General features: G+C 32.6%; 1 protein-coding gene across 2 annotated transcripts in view; it reads left to right on the forward strand.

Annotated features, from left to right (window-relative positions):
- KYNU (kynureninase) overlaps positions 1–21,744 on the forward strand; it is a 142,741-nt gene that overhangs the window by 83,344 nt on the left and 37,653 nt on the right. For both annotated transcript variants that reach the window (XM_023499197.2, XM_003763844.4), the window contains exons 9-10: positions 471–569; positions 7,452–7,525. In XM_023499197.2, coding sequence (XP_023354965.1) covers positions 471–569; positions 7,452–7,525 — 173 coding nt within the window. The remainder of the gene's footprint in view (positions 1–470; positions 570–7,451; positions 7,526–21,744) is intronic.

The following is a 21,744-nucleotide window of genomic DNA, read 5'->3' on the forward strand; positions in this document are numbered from 1 at the left end:
TCTCAGAGGTAGAGTCAACCTTTGGGTTCACACCTTTAAGAGGTCATATATAAGGAGCTCCTGGAGTCAGTTGAAGGAGTAGAACCAAGATTCAGAAAGAGCTGGAAGCTGAAGCTGGCAGAAAAGATGCAAGAGCTCTAGGAACTAAGGAGGGAGATAGGCCTCTAAGAAAACTAACTGGGCTATTTTGAAGGAGACAATAAAGGATTTAAACTTTTAACAACTGGCTGCATTTGAGGTGATTATTACTTGGAACTGAAACTAAGGCTGCCTCCAGAACCTCCTCAAGAAACCTGTTCCCAGAGAACCATCATATTTGAGAAAAGAAAAACACCACATTAATGTATGGATTTAAAAAAAAAATGTTTAACCCATTTTATGGCTTGAAAAGTTTTCTAAAGGTATTGAGGAATTCTATACTCATTCTGCCTATGTATTAAGCAAATTAAGTGTCTTGTATTTTCCCCCAGGGTTGTTTTGTTGGCTTTGATCTGGCCCATGCAGTTGGTAATGTTGAACTTTATTTACATGACTGGGGAGTAGATTTTGCCTGCTGGTGTTCCTACAAGGTAAAAAAAAAAAGTTTTATTTATTTAAATATTTTGGTTTTAAATATATGCTTGAAATGGTTCTTACTTTTCTCAATGTGACTACTTTCCCCAACTTCCAACCTATCTTTCCACACAGCTTCATCATCTCATTCTGTGCAATTCTTATGCTTATGTTTAGACCATTGCTCCTTAAAGTATTTATTTAATGCAATAGAGGTCTTCACTTAGTTGTTTTAATATACATAGATATTTAAATATTTCATGCATACCGATTGAGCAATCTGTCCCATCTCTTATCCCTCATTCTTGTTACAGGATCAGCCTCTGTTTTCATATCATGAGTGTTCATCTTTCATGTTGGTTGATATGAACAATATATAACTAGTAATATGTTGAAGCTTATTTTGTACTCCTAATTTATGATCAACAAATTGATTCATTACAAGAGAAAGTAAACAGCATCCATGTTGAAATTCTAGCCTTAGATAGAACTATAGGACATAAAGACTTGAAGATAAATGAAAGAATGACTCATAGTAAAGGGAATAAATAAGCTGGTTTCTTCATGCATCCAGAGCCATTAAGAAATGTTATTTATAGGATCTGTAGTCATCTCATCTTGCAGTGTTTATGATGTATAAAACAGGCTATGATAAAGATATTCGCAACTTAAATGGCATGAATATTTGCTACAGTGAAAAGGACATATAAAAAATGCAGAAACTTCCTTAACCAGCAAACACCTTTCCATGTGGAGAAGATAAGGCACAGTAGGTATATCAAGAACCATACCAGTGTAGAAATCAAGTTTATTTGTAAAACATTACAGATAAGAATGACATAATATATATATATATATATATATGTGTGTGTGTGTGTTCTTATGATCAGAATTAATATTTGTTAATAAAATACTTCAAATATATTTAGAAGGAAAAACAAATTACCTTACGAAACAAATCTGGCTTTGCATACCCCTGCTTTACAAACTGGTAGATTCCTTTTGTCTCTAGAATGAAATACAAACCCTTGAGACTGGCAATTTAAAGCTTTCATTTATTTATTCCAGCCTATCTTTCCAATCCTATCTTGTTATTCTCCTTTACACACTGTACCTAAGAAACAAAAACACAAAGTCCAAATGAAGAAAAAGTCTTACTTTATGTTTCTAAACTTAGGACTAGCATTCAAAGGACTTTTGCACAAGCTGAGTTCAGTGATTTAAATGCACACTCTCTTCACTAACACCAATTAGAGTCCTTGCTTGATTCCCTTCAAGATTCAACTTATATATTATCTTCTACAGGAAATCTAGCATGGATTGCTTCAGTTCTTAAGCCTTTCTCCTTTTTTTTTCTTAAAATCATCACAAACATCCTTATCTGTTTATATGTTGATCCCATCAATAAAATAGAGACTCCTTCAGGATAAAAACTGAATTTTGTTTTTTGTTTTTTTGGCTATAACTAGTATTTATAAAGGTTTTAAGGCTTGCAAAGCATTTTATATATGTTTATTTAATTCTCATAACCTTTTTTATTTAAAGCTTTTTTGTTTTCAAAATATATGCATAGACAGTTTTCATCATTCACCCTTGCAAAACCTTGTGTTCCAAATATTTTTCTCCCTCTCTTCCCCTTACCCCTAGATGACAAATAATCCCATATATGTTAAACATGTGCAGTTCTTCTAAACATATTTCCCCAATTATCATGATGCATAAGAAAAATCAGGTCCAAAAGTAAAAAAAAATGAGAAAGAAAACATAAAACAAGTAAACAAGAACAAAAAAGTGAAAATGCAATGTTATGAACCATACTCAGGGCCCACTATCCTCTTTTTGGGTAAAGATGGCTCTCTCTATCATAAGTCCATTGGAACTTGCCTGAATCACCTGGCTCACAATAATTTCTATGAGATAGGTGCTATTATCCCATGAAGAAACTGAGGCCAATGGAAGTTAAGTAATTTGACTATTGTTGCATAGCTAAATATCTGAAGTAGGATTTGAATTCAACATATTAATAGAAACAGGTGTTTTAACTTTCTGTTAGAAATATTTTCCCCAGTATTTCAATTATTTTAAAAGAATTGTTACTTCCCAACAATTATCCAAATATCCTTACATCTCCCCCCCAAAAAACCCCACAATCACATTGATTATTAAAAGGTGAGGTATAGCTTTTACTTTTAATAATAATATTGACTACTGTATTAAAATGTCTTTAATGTAAGGTAGAAAAAGATGTTTAGTAAACTTTGTCAGAAGCAATGCAAGCATTATAAATATTCAGTTTGGGAGTGGTATTCTGGTGTAGTAAATAACTAGGTTAGGATAAATATGTAACATATACAATTGGGTATCTATAACTATGCACAAAATGCTACTGATATAAGTCCCCATTTGGATGAGGATAAGGATTCTGTTTCCTGGAGAACTATGATGACAAAATGGAATTGGATAGTTAAAGTAGCATGCGTGAACATTAGGCAAATGGTTCCTGTTTTATACCTATATGGTTGACAGCAGCCTTTTTAATTGGTTTCAGTGATGGGACTAGAATTGGGAATGGGAAGGAATTAATAAATACAGTTTTTAACCTAGTCCTTCTTTTCTCTTAGTTGGGCTTCTTCTCTTAGCATTATTCTATCCTAGATAATAGTTTCCAGTGTCATACAGTGCTCTAAGGGAAGAGACCTTGGCCTTCTCCAGGGGTGTGCTGGTAAATATTTAATAGCTGGTTCTCAAAAAATGTATACAGGACATACTTTTTAGTTAACATTTCCTCTTTTACTTTCTTAAGTCTAGAAATCAACAGAATAATAAATTGAAGTGATTTATAGTGTTAGCTTATTTTTGAAGTATAAATGCTGACACTGAGAATTTACCAATTCTCTCAAGATAGGTATACCTAATTCCAATATACCATTGGTCTTCTCCCTTCAAAGCTAAGATGTAGCTTCTTGAATATGGAATTCAAAACTTGACCTGCTTCTGTATTTGAGTTTTCAATTATGGTGAAGGGTTTGGATACCCCTGACCTTTCAGAACTTATAAGGTACTAGCTTAAATTCCTTCACTTAAAATGTTAGAATGAATGCTGAGACAAAGAACCAAGACCTGTATTCATAGGGCCATGTCTTATATAGATATAGAAGGAAAAGGAGCAACGTTTCACTCCTTACAGAATTATATCTTATTACACACAGTTAGGAAAGGAACCAAGAGAAGGTGAATGAACAACCATGAAATAGGAAGGATTAGGACTTTTAGAAATGCTTCTTACTTGAATTCCCATTCTGTCACCCATGAATCAAATATGCTGGTATCTATCATGTCATTAACTGATTGGAACCAGCTACAGAACATCTCCACCTTCTTAAAATTCTATACAAAGCCCTTCTGTTATATGATAGCATGATTCTGTTTGAATCATGCCATCATTGGCACTCTATGCTTCCTCATGGAGACCAGTCCCCTGTGAAAAATAGATTCAGTATTTATTAAATGATTTCTATGTGTCAGGTATTATGCTAAATTCTGAGGATGCAAATTGCAAGACAGTACCTGTCTTCAAGGAATTGATGTTCTAATGGGGTAAGACAAAATGTGAAGAAGAGTTAGAACAAGAAGAAATCCTAGGAGTGTCTTCAGGATTCTGCAGTAAAGGAGATGAAAAGAATAGGCACAGTACTTGTGAAGAATTGGGCTTGAATAAGATGAGAAAGCAGCTCACCTATCAAAGGGGAAAGTCAAAGTTCTAGTAAGGAGAAGGTGAGGACAATGGTCATAATAAAAGCAGCATGCTGCAGAGAAGGACAGGAAGGAACCTTAATTCATTTGCTGCCTATGAAACTTAGTAGTAGCATCACTATTGTTAAAACACTTCATCTTCTTGAGCTTCGGTTTCTTCTTCTACTTGTTAAATGAAAGTAATAAGATCTAATTCAAAATATTGTTGTAGGGAATAAAGGAAATTATACATGTAAATCACTTTACAAATCTTAAGAGCTGTAAATACTTGTTATTATTTTAAAATTTTGATTCTTTATTGATATAACTAAAATTGAATTTGAAATAGTCGAAAATATTTCAAAGAATGAAAGTCATTCTAAGCATTTCTGACATCACATCATGGAAAATGAAGTTTTCCATCCAGTTCTCTTTTTTCCCCACAGAAAAATCACAGTAAACATTTATTAAGCACCTATTATGTGCCAGACATTGTACTAAACTCTGTTGATACAAAGAAAAACAAAAAACATCTATGTTCTCAAAAAGGTTTTATTCAAATGGGAGAGGTAATTAAATAACTATATACAGACAAAATATGGATAAAATAAATCGGAAATAATCAATAGAAAGAAGGTAATAGAATTAAGAAAAGGCTTTCTGTAGCAAGTGGGATTTTAGCTGGGACTCCAAAGAAGCCAAGAAGATTAAAAGGTGGATTTGAAGTAGTAATTTGGTAAGTAGTAGAATTGGGATATGGAATGTCCTGTTCAAAGAACAGTAAAAAGCCTAGTGTCACAGGATCACAGAGGTGAGATATAAGATATACAGGAAAACTTGGTCGGGGGCCTGGTGATGAATATCAAACCAAGGATTTTATTTTACAGAATTTAAAATCCTGATACTAAAAGTGTTAAAAAGCCACTAGCATTTATTGAATGGGGGGCAATGGGGTTTGTGACACGGTCAGAATTAAATTTTGAAAGGATTGATGAGGTTGATGAGTCAGGGAACCAAAATATGATGAGGTTTAGGTTTTTGGGATTCCCTTTAGTAGTAGACTCAAATGATAAGGTTTAATTTTCAGGGAACCAAAATAAGATTAGGGTTTCTGGTGGTCAGGGAATTAAATGATAAGGTCTAGTGGCAGGTTTAGGGTTCAGGGAACCAAATGGAGAGGTTTGGCTCCCCTACACCCCCTTGGGATTAGGTGCAAGGGTAGGGAATTTTGGGGGACCCCCTTCTGGTGATGCAGGGATTCTCTATAAAGGAATTTAAAAATCTGAAAACCTAGATTGATAAAAAAGGTTTCTTATAGGGATTGGGAAGTAAGGTTAGAAATCCCGCTAGAGAGGCATAAAGTCTGGTTAGGGAAATAGGTGAGGGTAAAGGATAATACTGGAAAAGACTATTATTCCAGTGGGCGAGGCTTCCTTGGCAGAGCATGGCATAGCATGGCATGTTTGGAACCTCTGCAAAGAGAGGATTTTAGATTGGCTCTTTTTTAATAGGAGCTTTGGCTACAAGCTGAAGGGGGCTAGTGGGTGGAGTCTCAAGTTGCCTCATCTACTAGCTGGGTTTCACTTTGAGTGAAATTTGAATAGAATTGAATAGAAGATAACAGAATGAAGGAGATTTTCTCCTTCAAGGATTTTTAGAGTTTAGGAGTCCCTTCTTCAGGATCACTTTGATAACAAGTCCTGAGTCTTTCAGCTGAGTGATTTCTGAGTGATTAATTGAGTAGCACATTATATACTTATATCTTGTGTCTTTTGAATTCTTACTGTCCAAAAAGTATATATATATATATATATATATATATTTTAAAATAAAATACACATGCTTATACTTTTATGTTACCTCTGTTTCCAAAATTTTTTTACTTGTTTCTGGTTTACTTCAAAATTTTCCCCTTAATAAAAATAATGTAGTAAACCAAGAAAAATAGCTTTGTACAGAAATCCTACATCTTAACCTTCTTTAGATAAGATGAAAGTCAGCCAAAATGTATTTGTGAACTCAAGTCCTTAGAATATAGGTTTTGATCATAAAAGGAGAGGCTTTATTCTTTTTAGACCAAGGTGAAGCAAATATTGATATCTTTCTATATGAAAATGAAAAGCTCTCCTTTTAGGAAATTTATTTCTAATTGAGTAGATGGAATCTAAAAATTGAGGCTAAATAAAACCTTGAAATAAAGTTCAAATGATTCTGAGCCAGGCTTCTCAGATGAGAGTCACTATAAATGCTACACTTGAAACATGTTCTATTAATTTCTGGTCATGTCTTCCAAATAATCCTATTCATAAAGTTATGTTACCATATCTCCTTCATTACTCGATGTCATATGTAACCTTTCTCTGTTACTATGCTGGTATGGACAATTAGGTATGGAATATGGCATTTCATTTTATTCCTAGTGTTCGAAATCTAAGACTTTAATTTATAAGACTTCAGGATGTGGTTGAGTGATATAGATAATCTAGACAAACTGAATATTTTTATTCCATTTAATTTAACTATATACTTATACATTTGAGCTTAAAAAGAATTGCTTTTGTCTCATATTATCCAAGTAATTTAAAACAATGTCAAAGAACTTTTAGATCAGGAATAATTTCTGAGGAATACCTCTCAAGATGATGATTCACTGAGACAACTTCCTGGGTCTAATCTTATAATCAATTTAGTACTAATTTAATATTAGTTCTGTCCAGACTATTTTCCATTTATTGTCAAGTATATCAGATGAGATAAAAATGAATTGCTAAAGCCTTGCTCAATTACATCAATCAGTTTTTCCTCCATTTACCAGGCCTACTATTCTAGTACATGTAGAGATTTGATTATGTTGGCAGGAGAACTTGCTCTTTGCAAAACTAACCATGTTTAATTAATCCCTAATAATCTGTTTTCTTAGTTTTTGCCAAAGTTAAATTTTTTATATTCTTTCTCAAATATATTTGTTCACATTTTAATCATTTGTCATTTACCAATTTACATTCATATTTGAACAGTAGGTTTTGCCCTCTAATGGTAAATAGAAAAACAACAACAACAATAACTTCTATGAGTATAAATTTTGGTTCCTGAAATATTTCAAATTTTCATTTTCTCACATAGGTTTTAAAGACATAGTATATATAAAATAAAATTTCTCTATCCAGTATTTAAATTCAGGAGCAGGAGCCCTTGCTGGTGCCTTCATTCACGAAAAGCATGCACACACGATGAAACCAGCGTGAGTATGTTTATTGTTATACAAATTTAAATGTTTTCTCCAAAGTGTTCTGTAAAAGTATATAAAATAGTTATTCAGAAATTTGTGAAATTTCAGTTTCTCATTCAAATGAAAATTTGAATAATTTATAATTATGTTAGTTTTATTAACAATCACAGATGGTCTCTTTGGAACAGGGCTTCTTAAATGTTTTCTCCTAGTGATCCCTTTTCACCTAACAGATTTTTAATGTGACCCCAGGTATATAAGAATATAAAATAGATAAACAAATCAAGCATTTACTGTTAATAAGTCATAATTTCACAACCCCCACATTCAGTTATGTGATCCAATATAAGTTTCTGACCCACAACTAAAAACCTTTGCTCTAAGCATAGTTGACTAAATAAGAATTTTAATCATAAAAGGAGATATCATTAATATTTTTAAAGTAGCTACACTAAGGTACAAAAGATAATTGAATGTAAAGATACCATTTCAAATATTCTTTTTAAAACTATACTTTAAAAAAAATTTAACTGTCTCACATTCATGCACAAATCAAAAGAAACTTCAGTGCTGTGTCTAATAGCTTTTTAAATGTGGCATGTTTTTATTAAAATTATACCTACTTTTAAAGTTGAAGATAAGTGAAGATCCACTAGGAATATTGCCTGTTCTCAAATATTTTATAATCCGTGAAAAACTGGAATAGTTGAACGACAGATTGACTGTGTAAAAATGCAATACTTTTCTATTTTATATCACCATTCTCATTTTTCAGGGACACCAAGAGTATGAATTTAATATCACAAAAAATGTGTACCTTTTCTTGTTGTCTGGAGAACTTATTGATACATTTTTTTTTTTATTTTTATCTAGTACCAAAACTAAACTATATCCTAGAAAGAGGGGGGGAAATACAGCAATTATGCTAGAGTATAAGTGATGACGAGATTGTCTAGACTCTTGATAGATAATATAATAATGTTTGATTAGTTCTCTGAAGCTTCTCAGCCATTGGCAAAGTGGTATAATCTTTATAAGAATTACAGCCCTTTTTGATTTGAATCAGTAATTTAGTTAAGAGAATGTCAGAGTATCTGTGATCTGGTGCATATAAACTCTCCAAATTTTAAGATAATTTTCTGAAGTTCAATTGAACCTTCATATACTTTTTAAAGAATTGTTAGTTTTGTTGTTTTAATTATTAAAATAGATTGAAAGGTGATGATTTTCATTTGTGATCTCTATAAAGACTGACGTTTTCCTCATCCCCTAATCTCCTTGAGATGATCAAAGGGAATTATAATATCTATCTATCGATCTATCTATCTATCTATCTATGTGTGTGTATATATGTATATATTTGTATACACATATGTACATTCATATATAATCTTTTCTTTATTTTTTAAATTTTATTTTGAAAAAAATTTCTTTTCAACATTATCCTTTGCTCTCACTTCTGTTCTGACTTTTCCCTCCCTTCCTCCACCCCCTCCCCCAGATGGCGAGCAGTTCTATACATGTTAAATATGTCGCAGTCATATATAATCTTTTTAAAATAAAAATATAACCTGCTACTCATTCAGAGAAACTTGTGTTGTGCCACAGTTCTCTTTAACTGTCCTGGCTTGGTTTCCCTGAACTAGTTTCCCTTGTCTCAGTTTCCTTAACTGTTCAGTCTCAATCCCCTAAATTGTAAAAACCCACTCTGGTCCATTAAGACTGAGGACTATTTGCTCTAAGGTTGTAAACTGTTAATGCAATCAAGATAAACAAGAAAGTAGACCTCTTTCTGTCCTCAAAAATTTACAATATCCCTCTAAAATATTCCAAGATACCTCACTGATATCTTTACCTCTGTGTATTCAGACATCCTGTCTCTGCGTTTTTAGGATTTATGGTCTCCCCCCATCCTGACAGAAATTTTCCTGCACTTCTTACCCCTTCTTTGTTTCTAAAAGGTATTTAAGAAGTTGGGTTTCTCCCATTCGTTGCTGGAGGCTGGAGGCTGGCGGCTGGAGGCTGCCTACTGGCTACTGGATGCTGGATTCTTTGAGATGACAGTCTCCTCCAGCCCTGGGAACAACATAGATTCCTTGGTCCCAGTATATCTTTATCTCTGTCTGACTGGATAATTTGAGACAAGAGTCCTGTCCAGTCAATTATGCTCTCCAATTAATAAAATATTAAAAAGCTCTCTAATCTCTCTCCTGCCTCAGTTTCTCTGGCATTACACTTGATTCTAACATTTTTAAGGGAATAATTTTGACATATCTTAAATGTTCTCAAACATAATTTCTTATCTTCCCTTTTATCCCTTTAATCACATGTTTTTGTTCTCTATATTATGTTTTTCTTTATATTTACTTACTTCACTGGTTTTTAGTGATTTGTGTATTCCCTTCACTGGCAGAGATCTCAATTGTTTTCTAACTTAGTACATGTTCTTTGAGAAATGGCATGGCTTACAAATTCATCATCTTGAGGTCAGCTTGGTGTTGAGATTCTCTAAATTTAACTAGGCAGGTCCTCAGGCCTCAGGCGTATAGTCTATTAATAAGCCCTACTCAAAAACCTTCCATTTTAGTAGAATCTGCCAGAGGTTGAATTTACCCTGCATAGCCTTCTAGAAAATCAAGCTTATCTCTCTGCCATGAAAAAACACTCAAATAGTTCTTTAAAGAAGGTTCATGTTATCTATAATCTAAAATAATAAGCCTTTATTGTCTAAGGTAATAAAACAATGTTGTAAATACACAGAAATATAGCCATTAGGGCGTTACTATAGAACCAAATTCTTTTAAAAAATTGTTGGATGATCCAAAATTAGACATAGGGCCTGGAAAAGCCCTATAGTATGTGTCTCTTGTTTCCATCCTAAAAAATTGCTCTGGCTTGCACACTGAAAACAGCACTTCAAAGATTTGCTTGTATTGTAATTTCCACAGGAAGAAATACACATGTATTTGATTGGGGGAAAATTGTCAGTTTTCAGTTATTACTAATTTTGTAATTATAACTTACCAATGCCTCAATTTTTTCAAAAATAAAAAGGGGGGCATCTAGGTAACACAGTGGATAGAGCACGAGCTCTGAAGTCAGGAAGACCTGAGTTCAAATTTGACCTCACTTAACGCTTCCTAGCTATTTGACCCTGGGCAAGTCACTTAACACCAATTGCCTCAGCAAAAAAAAAAAAAAAAAAAAAAAAAAAAAAAAGAATAGAAAGGAGATAAATAATATTTTACCTATATAATTCACAAAATTTGTTTGATGTAAAAATGATTATGATATTGTGAATGAGTTTTGAAAAAAATTAGAAGTTCTTCATAAATGTAAAGAATAGAATTTTCTCCCCCTAAGATTGATGACCTGGGGAAACTTTGTACTCTCAGGCTAAGTCCTTTTGTCTAGGTATCAATGCCCATAGCCTCCTGGTTGTCTTTTTGAGAATCTGAGTTAGCAAAATGCACAGTACATTTTTTTCCTTGGATTTCTTCACCATTTCCCTGTCCAATACTCATTTTACTTCGTTTAAAAAAAAAAAAAAAACTCTTGAAGTGTTATGAGAAAGGTGGGCTATTCTGACTCTACTTATTTTGTCATCTGGATGAGAATCTGTGCATAGTAGGCATTTAATTTTGAATAGAACCTATAACATGTGGATAATTATTCTTGTATTTCCTATTTAGCCAGGTTATTGTGAGGAAATATTATGTAAACTTCAAAAAGCTATTTTAATGTGTGATTATTATATTGTATATTTCTAAATATATGCAGCCTCTGGCCTTAGATACCTAAAATTGTTTACATTAGCATCATCATATATATCAACAACACAATACCACATTAACTATTTAATGCATCTTGGGTGTTCTTATTTATTTTAACAATAGGGTAACTTGTATAATGGAAGCTTAGTGCTTTTGATTTTTAGTCCCAACTAATTAGTAGAGATAGGAATAATAAGGAAGAATCTAGCTCTTTACCTTCTATAATGAACAAGATAAAACTGACTGTAGGAGGCCTGATAATATTGTGTACCATGTACTAATCCATGTGTAAAAATTACTACTATCCAAAAATTATGGAAATGCTACTATTGTAACACATGGGTACACCTCTAGAGAAACCTTTTGCCTTGAATCAATGCCTTGGTATTTGAGAACAGACAGGCAAATGAATCATCAGTATCATCTAGTAAATGATACAATTTTAATGCTCTAATTATATGGAGCTGCTGAATCAAATTCCACATGTATTAGTTAACTGACTAGTCAATAAGACTAATTGTGTTAAAGCCAAGGATACAAAAGACAAATTACATAATCTTTGCCCTCAAGAAATTATAGTCTAATGGAGAGATTTGAAAAATTTATAAAAATTATTTATACAATAATAAAAATAATAATAGTCCCCAAATAATGATTATGTGCATAGGATAATTCAGATATAGCCTGGAACATTTAAATAAAGAACAATCACTTCCAAAACAATCACTTCCAACTAGGGGAACTGAGAGAATCTTCATTGAGCAGACATACTTCAGCAAGATTATGAAGGATATAAAAATGTAAATATATAGAAATAAAAGAAGAATTATGTACAGGTGATACAATATTCAAAGATTCATAGATTCAAGATCCAAGAGCAAAGAATACTCCAGTTTGATTAGAGTATGGCACATCAAGAAAAGTACTAGAAAGTGAAGTTCTAAACGCCATATTGCCTAAATTATTATATGAAGTTGTCATATGACTTCTTTATTTCAAGTTTCCCCCCCTTGCAATCCAGCTTCAGATCCATTTAGTTACCTTCTGAAAGACAGACCCCACAATTCCCCACAATGAGATTCAGTAATTCACTGTTTCCTCTAGTATCAAATATAAAGTCCTTTGTTTGACTTTTAAAGCCCTTCATAATGTGGCCCCTCCCTACCTTTTCTGTCTGCTCTTGCTTTATTCCATTGTACATACTCTATAATCTACTTACACCGGCCTACTCATAGTTCTTGAATATGACCTCCATCTCTCATTGCTGTGTTTTGCACAGGTTGTCTTCTACCACTCAAATGCTGTACCCCCTTTCTCCCATCTACCACTGGTTTCTTTGGCTTCCTTTAAAACTTGGCTAACAGCCTACCTTCAGCAAAAGGCTTGTCCCTCAAGGTGCTTATGTTTCCCTTTCAGATTGTGTTCAATCTGCTTTGTGTGTCTCTCCTATATACCTGTCTACCAGTTGTCTCCCACACTATAATGTGCTTTGAAAGCACAGTGTTTTTGCATTTCTTTATATCCCCACTGCTTACATAGCACAATGCCTGGCACAAAGTAAGTGATTGTTGACAGAATATTACAGTTGGATGAGCAGCCTATTAAGTTATCATTACATTCATTTTGCATAGTAATTGAAGGTGAACAACAAGCTGGGTTTAGAATTAAATGAGAAGAGCAGCTTGGATTGCACTACGAAGTCATGCAGTACTTTCAGTGATCCCAAATTGTTCTCTGATGCAAAAAAACTTTGGGCAATATTAATATGATTACTATTATGATTAATAATTTGACTGCATCTTTAAGTGGTTGAAAGTCACGGAACTCAAAGAAGTCAGTTTCAGGTGACCCAATGAGCAACAGAAAATTTCACAAAAACTATGCATAGACTGTGACATATTACCAATTATAGCTTTTATGTGAAAAGTGTTATCAGAAATATATGATTACAAAAACTAGGGACTGGTCATAGGCTGAGAGCAAGGATAATACATAGGCAGTGTTAAATTTTATCTGAACTAAGAAGGAAACTGAGGACAAAATTACCAAGCCATCTATGATTAATTTGCAAAGCCAGTATTTGCATACCAGATCAGGCCATCTAGCTCCTCAGAAATCAAACACCCAATATATAAGAAATCAGACAAATTAGAGAAACTTGTTTTGAACATAATTCAGTTCAATTCACAAGGCAGGCCACCTGACTAATGGAAATCCAAAGGAGGCAAAAGGTCCTTACATTTTAGGAAAATTACTTTGGTAATATTCGGAAGAATGGATTGTAAAAGGGAGAAGGAGATCAGAGCAGTCTAATAATAATTCAGCATGAAATTGATGAGAAAACCTGATCAAGGAAAAGATAGATGGAAAGTTAGCTACTCTGTGCAAGAAGGATTGGGAAATTTGGCAAGTGGTGAGAAGGGATATATAAGAATAACTCAAAGTTTTCAAGTCTTACAACAGCAAAAATTTGATATTTAAAAAGAAGGATGGGTTTTTGAAATGAAGAGAGTTGTTTGAAACATGACTTTTATTTGTGGGGAAGTGATGTGTCAGTATACAGCTGGTATTCTGAAATGTGGAATCTCTCAGAGGAAAGATTGTCTAGATTAGAGATATGAATTTAGGATTGATCTGCAAAGAAGTGAAAAATCAAAGACATATAAAAGATTGTAGCAGTGAAGTGAACCAAGGAGAGAAATTGGTTGGAAGGGAAACAAGTAAAGAAAGTAAATGGTAGAGAGGTAGACAAATTACTAGGCTATTTTATAATGTAATTGGAAAAACATTGGTGACTTTAGAAAACAATTTCAGTAGAGTTATGGAGGGTAATACCAGTTTACTAGAAGTTGAAGAGTGAGGTGGTAATACAAACATTTGTAACAAAAAGTCCAAGACTATTTAAAAAGTAATTTTAGCAGGGAAGAATAGTAGTAAAATAGGATGATAGCTTTAAGGAGTAGGAGATCTTTAGAGAAGAATTTTTAGGCTAGGATAGGCAGGATCTTATTTGTTGGCAGACAGAAAGGAGACAATAAAGAGGGAAATGTTAAAATACGCAAAAGGGAAATAAACAGTTAAGGTGATATGTGGAGATACGGAGCAAAGTCTTTCCATTGTCAAAATCTAAGAATAGGAATTTTTAAAGAATGGCAGGAATATTAAAGGCAGTGTGATGGTGTGGCGTCTGACTGCTGAACTTAGAATCAAGAAAGTCTAAATTCATTACTTACCTTAAGCGTTTAATAGCTGTGTGATCCTGACTAAATCATATAACTCTCAGAATAGTTTAATCATTTACCTACTAGAATAGTATATTGGGTAGATTACTGAGCCCTTAACTTAAACACTAGTTTGGCTAAGTCACTACATTGCCCTTCACCTTAGTTTCTTCTTTTGTAAACTGGAAGGGTTGAAAGAAATCATCTTGAAAGTCCCTTCTTGCTCTAAATATCTGAGATACAAATGATACTATGATTACATACATTCCTATGGCTTTTAAAAGTTTGCAAAATTTCCCCTCCAAAAAATTTTATGGAGCAGGTAATGCAAGTTAAACATACTTTGTAGTAATAGTTAATTGATATAACACAGAATTGGCAGGGGATCTATCTAGTTTGGAGACCAGGAGATTTAGGATCAAGCTTAAAACTTGACTAAATGGTCATTGTCTTGAATGCTGCTGTGCCTCTTTCCATCTATAAAATACACTTCTTGATTAGCTTCTAAAACTACTTTTAAGGCCTTGCAATTTCCTATAGTGAGAATGACTCATTTGGGACCTGAAGAATCCTATGGTTTGCTCACCCATCCATTTAACAACCTGCAATCCTAGCTTCTGCATTCACTTGTATTATGGAATTAAACATATATTTGAATTACAATGGGAGGAGGTAAACAAGATTTTCTTAGTTAGAAATTGATAGAAATAGATCATTGTAATATAATAAATCATAATATGAATTATATATAAAACCTAAGAAATGAAAGGTATCTTTTTTTTCTAGTATAAATGTGGAAAAAGACTAGACCTTACACAAAGCCTATTTTCCTGCTTAATTACAATATATTCATTAGTATACATGTTCTCTTCTCCCCAGGTACATATTAAGCTGCTCTTGGTCAGTTATATTTCTTATCTTTCCATTCCTACTGCTTGGTTTATAATAGAAAAATTAAAAAAAACTTTGTTGAATTGTTGTTAAAAGTAGGATAAAGCCCAGAAAAACAAATTTTGAATTATGATTACTATTTTTAATTTCAAGACTATACCTCTTTGTAGTAATGCTTTATATTTTTTATGGAACCATCTACCTTAATGTGGATGATCTGACTAATTATTATATATTATATATTATTTCCTGAAGAAATTTTAACTTTGAAAACAAATTTAGATACATTATTAAATATAAGGACAATTCGCTTAGGGGCCAGGAGCTACATTGAAAAACAATCAGTATTTGGAAAATGTCCTTTATTTTGGGGACATTGCTCCAATAAGATATCTGTGAATCTTATAGAAATCTTGGTGACCTCATTGACAGTGGAATTAAATCTATTAATGAATTCCCCAACCCCAGGAAAGAATAAAGCTATTGAGAGGAGTTAAAATTTGATATATTTCTATATCATGTTTTGTTAGAACAAAAACAATAAATACCTAGAATATTAATTTTTAGTTTAAACTCTGTCCATTTTATTTCCATTTTAAAAACTCCAGGTAAAAAAGTAAACTGCAAGTAATAGTGTATTTGAATAAAGATGAACAAAAAAATTAGAAAGTAAAATGCATATTTTAAAACTTTATTGATTCAATGAAGTGTTAAAAGTCATGTCATGGAGTACAGTAAACGCTAACTCTGATTTAAAAACTTTTTAGTTTGAGTGATTATTATTTCATTAATTAATCATAATTATGAAATGTTTATTATGACTTCAAGGGCAACTAGTGGGTCATATAGTAGAAAATATACCTTAGTTCCATTTCTCTCCTCTTTTGTCCCCTAGTCCTTTCAGAGATCCCAAAAGTCAATGAGAATAAAGAAAATTTGTCTCTGTCAAAGTATCCAATTTTATACCTTATTTAAATGCAGAACAATTTGCTGTATGCTGGATAATCAAATAGAGTGGAATTTAACTGCTACTGAAGTTGCAGCGAGTTTTTTTTTGTTGTTGTTATTTATTTTTTTGCCATAGCTAAAAGAATTCTCATCTCATTTGAAACAAGGCTGACACCTAGTGGCCTAAAAAGTTATTTTAAACAAATAATTTCTTAATAGCTTTTTATTATTTGCTAAACTTTGAATAGAATTTAAGTGTTGAGATCCATTGAATCTATTTTTTTAAACTAAATCTAGTCAAGGTTTGTCAATTATACAGTTAAATATAAGTTTAATTTCATTATTTGTTTTATTATCCCCCTTTTTCTTGCCAGTGTTTTAATAATAAATCTGAAATAATAATACTCTGAAAACACTTTTAGAATATATCCACAGGCTCTTGGTAAAAGAAGGTTATAGGAATTATTTTATGTTTTTGTGAAATTTCTACATGTTTGACTGACTTTGGTTTAGTTACATTCATTAAAGTTTTCAGATAATTTTTCCTAATCGTACCTTTTTTTTTCCTGCTGTATGATGGGTAATGTTATTCTTTTTATTATTTGAAACCTAGAAAATAATTTCCAATGTTACTGTGTAAGTACTACTATTATTAACTAGGGTTATTGTGAACATGGTACTTTTAAACTTGATGTTCTCTATAAATGTGAGTTATTAATATTAGAATACTAACAATTTTTTCTTTTGGTATCAGATTTTTCTATTTTCTCTCACAAAAAAAGAAATTTGTCAACTGGTTTATATTGTACACATTATTTATTGATCATTTCTCCCGACAGAAAAGGGAAAAGGTGTGTGTGTGTGTGTGTGTGTGTGTGTGTGGCGCACAATATGCTATTAGTTGTTTTATCTCATCCCCACTTCCTAATTTTCAGGGGAAAGTCTAAAAATACATAATGCTAAAATTATTGTTATATGTACTATGATATTTAAATTAGCCTCCTTGATTTTATCATTCACCCCTCACTGGATCACATTTATCAGAAAAAATTTATTGAATACTTTACTTTATAAGATTATGTCAAACTACTATTAGTTTAATTAAGAAAATAATATTGTACTGCCAATTTACTTCAGTCAGAGAGACAATAAACATTTATTAAGTACCTGCTATGTGCCAGTTCTGTACTATGCACTTGGTATACAAAAAAAAGCAGAAGACAGTCCCTACTCTCTGGAAACTCACAATCTAAAGGAAGAAACAGCTCATAAAAAGATTTAAAATGTAAGTGGAAAATTGAAAAGAAAAAAGTATTTAGTATAGAAACACAAAGAAAATTATGAATTGTTCACCCACACACCTCCACATTTTTTATTCATAATTATAGATTTTTTTAAAAAATATTTTATTTTAATATACATTTCTTTATGAATCATGTTATGAGAAAAAAGTCAGAACAAAAGGGAAAAACCACTGATGAAAAAAGAAACATAAAAAAAGAAATGAACATAGCATGTGTTGATTTACATTTAATCTCCAAAGTTCTTTTTCTGGATGCAGATGGCATTTTCTGTCTAAAGTTTACTGGGATTGCCTTGGATCCCTGAACAAGTGAGAAAGAAACAAGCCTTTCATAGTTTATCATCACACAATGTTGCTGTTATTGTATATAGTGTATTTCTGGTTCTGCTTGTTTCGCTCAGCATCATCAGTTCATGTAAATCTTTCCAGACCTTTTAAAAATTAGCTTGTTCATCATTTTAAATAGAATGATAATATTCCATTACCTTCATATACCAAAATTTGTCCAGCCATTGCCCAATTGATGGGCATCTCCCCATTTCCATTTCTTTAATACACAAAACAGCTGATACAAACATTTTTGCACATGTGGGTCCTTTTCCTTCCCTTATGATTTCTTTAGGATACAGACACAGTAGTGGTACTACTAGGTCAAAGAGTATGCATGGTTTTGTAACCCTTTGGACATAGTTTCAGATTTTTTCCCCAGAATAGTTGGATCATTTCAAAACTCTACTAACAATGCATTAGTTTCCTAATTTTTCCCACATCCCCCAACATTTATCATAATCTTTTCTTGTTATTTTAGCCAACCTAAGAGGTATGAATTTGTACCTTAGAGTTGTTTTAATTTGCATTCCTCTAATCAAGACTGATTTACAGCATTTTTCCATAGGACTATAGATACTTTTATTTCTGTTCATATCCTTTGATCATTTATCAATTGGGGAATGACATATATTGTTACAAATTTGACAAAGTTCTTTATGGTATTTTAGAAATGAGACCTTATCAGAAACACTGGCTGTAAATTCTCCCCCCCACCCCACCCCACTCCAGGTTTGTACTTCCTTTTTAATCTTGTTTCTGTTGGTTTCATTTGTGCTAAACCTTTTTAATTTAATATAATCAAAGTTGTCCATTTTGCCTTTCATTATGTTCTCTAGTTCATCTTTGGTCATAAATTCCTCCCTTCTCCAAAGATCTGATAGGCAAATTATCCCTTGCTTTCCTAATTTGCTCATGGTAACATCTTTTATGCCTAAATCATGTATCTATTTTGACATGGTCTATGCCGAGTTTCTGACATATTATTTTCCAGTTTTCCCAGCAATTTTTGTGAAATAGAACTTATCTCAGAAGTTGGAGTTTGAAGTTTTTTTGATTATTGTGACACGTATATGTACACAGCCCTCCTTAAATAGAGAATAAGAGAGGAGCTCTCTCATGTCTACCCTCTACTCTTTCAAGTTAGAATGAGGTCCACTGATAAGCATATACTTTATCCCTCAGTCTAAGGTTTTATTCAGTTATTTAATTTGATCATCAACTTTAATTTAAATAACCTCAAATTTCTAAATATATGTCATGTTTGCACAGTATAGATAAAAGCAATAATAAAATATATTCTTTATAAAAACTCCAAAAAGTATTAATCTCATGTTTAATTCATTCAAAATATTTCCTGAGATCTAAATATGTACATAACATTATGACAGATATAGTAGCTAATAAAAATAAATTTTATTTTCCCTCTTTAAATTGCTTTCTATTTATAGTATAGATCATAGGTCTAGAGTTGGAAGAAATCTCAGAGACCATAGAATTCAATCTTCTCATTTTAGAGATGAAAAAAATGAGATCCAGAGTGATTGATTGAGTGACTTCTTTAATGTCACACAGGTAGTAAACATGTCTGAGGTGAGATTTGAATCCAGGTCCTTTCCACTTCATGATGTCGAATATATATACTCCCCCCCCCACATATGTACATATATATACATGTATAATTTATTTACTTATATAGTAATCACACCCCCTAATCTGCCCCCATCAAATTGGGGATATAGCTCCTTAAGGGCAAACATGATTTCCTTCTTTTTGTTTTTGTATTCATAGGAATGAGCATAGCAACTTGCACAGAATAGATGCTTGTGTACCTTATATTTTGTTTTGTAAAAAATAAAACAAAACAAAATACTGAATAGGATTGATTTTTTTGGGAGGGCTACAAGTGGCTTAAGTCTCACTCTGAAGATATAACTTGTGCAAATGAATAATTCACTGATAAGAGAAGACAGTATATCATAAATGTCAGTTGATTGATGCAGATGTTGGGAATAGAACTTTCTTAATAAGTGCTTCTTGAAATTCCCTAAAAGGTCAGAAGAATGTTCATTGTGGGTTGAAGTGCTATAGAGGAGGTCGGGAGGAGGTTCTAGTCATAATGTTATATTTAGACAGATGGGTAGCATTTGGATAAGGAGAAAGGAAGGGAATAGGGCTTTCCAAGTAGGAGGAACATTATTTAAAATTTAATAATTTGTTCACTAAGAAAGAATTAGCAGAAGAGACCAGCCTATATTAAGATAATACTCTTTACCAACTATTTTAATCTTCCAGGTAACTCTGAAATCCTCCTTTATATTTCCTTTATATTTGTGACAATGAATTACATTTGTAGCAACACATTTCACTTCATTTTGTATGTCAAAGTAGTATGTACATTTTGGCTATTGTTCAAAATTGCTGACCCAGTATTTATTCCAAGAAGCTTCTTGCCAATAAATCATGTGAGCAAATTGGGGGTCAGGGCCATTAAGCTACATTAAGCATCTTTTACCCAAACTGTTATGCACAGATTTAATTTGACCTTTTCCTAGATAATCTGAATTTCCTTCTCTTTCAGCACCATTTTAAGAATAATAGTTTGTAAGAACTAAATGTGATTAAGTGATTTTCTTAGATGTAGCTTCCCCCTAAGCTTTGTTCACTTAAATCAGCTGTCAAATATGTGGGATTCTACATAAGTGGCTGCAAACTGCTATGAATTTTCACTAACCAGCATAAAAAATAAATATGTGTGAAATTAATGATAGTGTAAGAACTTTAAATTACATGAGGGGAAGTTTTATTATTATCATTATTATAAGAATATGAGTATCTGAGATATTTTTATGTTGCTACAAATACATTTTTCAAAAGATCTTTAACTGTTTGGGATGGTTTTTATGAACCCCAAAATGGAAGCAGAAGATATATGATATAAAAACTATGAATTATTAACATATCTTCTATTGTTATCCTTATTTATATTGTCCAACAGTTTCATATATGCTGAATGAATTAATAGAATTTTTTTTTTACTTGTTAGCCAGCCAACATCCATTCAAGAGTTTTTTTAAAGTCTGAGCCATGAAAACAAGAACATCTAGATTCCCCCTGATAAATTGTTAGAATTTCTGAGTGGCCTGGAGTGAGAGATGAGGGTGGGACTTATGGATAATTTTGCATAGGGTGTTAGCCTCTAAAATTATCTCACAGCTCCTCCATATTCATAGAGTCTTGATTGAAGGACACAGATGGAAAGTACTTTTTAAAGCACGTTGATTGTCAGTGAGTTTTATTAAGGGTCTCTTTTGTTCTAACAAGAAGGGGAATAGTGCTAGCCCACTGTCAGTTTGCATGATTGATACAAAAATGCTGGGCAACGGTGAATTTTGGAATAACCATCAGTCTTTCAGGACTTTTGTTATAGGAGAAGAAAGAAAAAAAGAAAGGAAGGAAGGGAGGGAGGAAGGAAGGAAGAAAGGAAGGGAAGGGAAGGGAAGAAAAAAGAGAAAAAAGGAAGGATGGAAGAAGGAACAAAATAATGAAAGAAAGGAAGGAAGGAGGAAAGAAAGGAAGGAGGAGAGAAAGGAAAAAGGAAAAGGAGGAAAGAAAGAAAGAAGAAAGAAAAAAGGAAGGGAGAAAAAAGAGAAAGAAAAGAAAAGGAAGAAAGGCAGAGAGGAAAGGATGAAGGAAGCAAGAAAGGAATGATGGATGGAAGAAAGTGAATGCACAGCAGTTAAGGAATTCTAATGAAGGTTTGAACTG

Source organism: Sarcophilus harrisii, chromosome 3, assembly GCF_902635505.1.
Source record: "Sarcophilus harrisii chromosome 3, mSarHar1.11, whole genome shotgun sequence".
Lineage (NCBI taxonomy): Eukaryota > Metazoa > Chordata > Mammalia > Dasyuromorphia > Dasyuridae > Sarcophilus > Sarcophilus harrisii.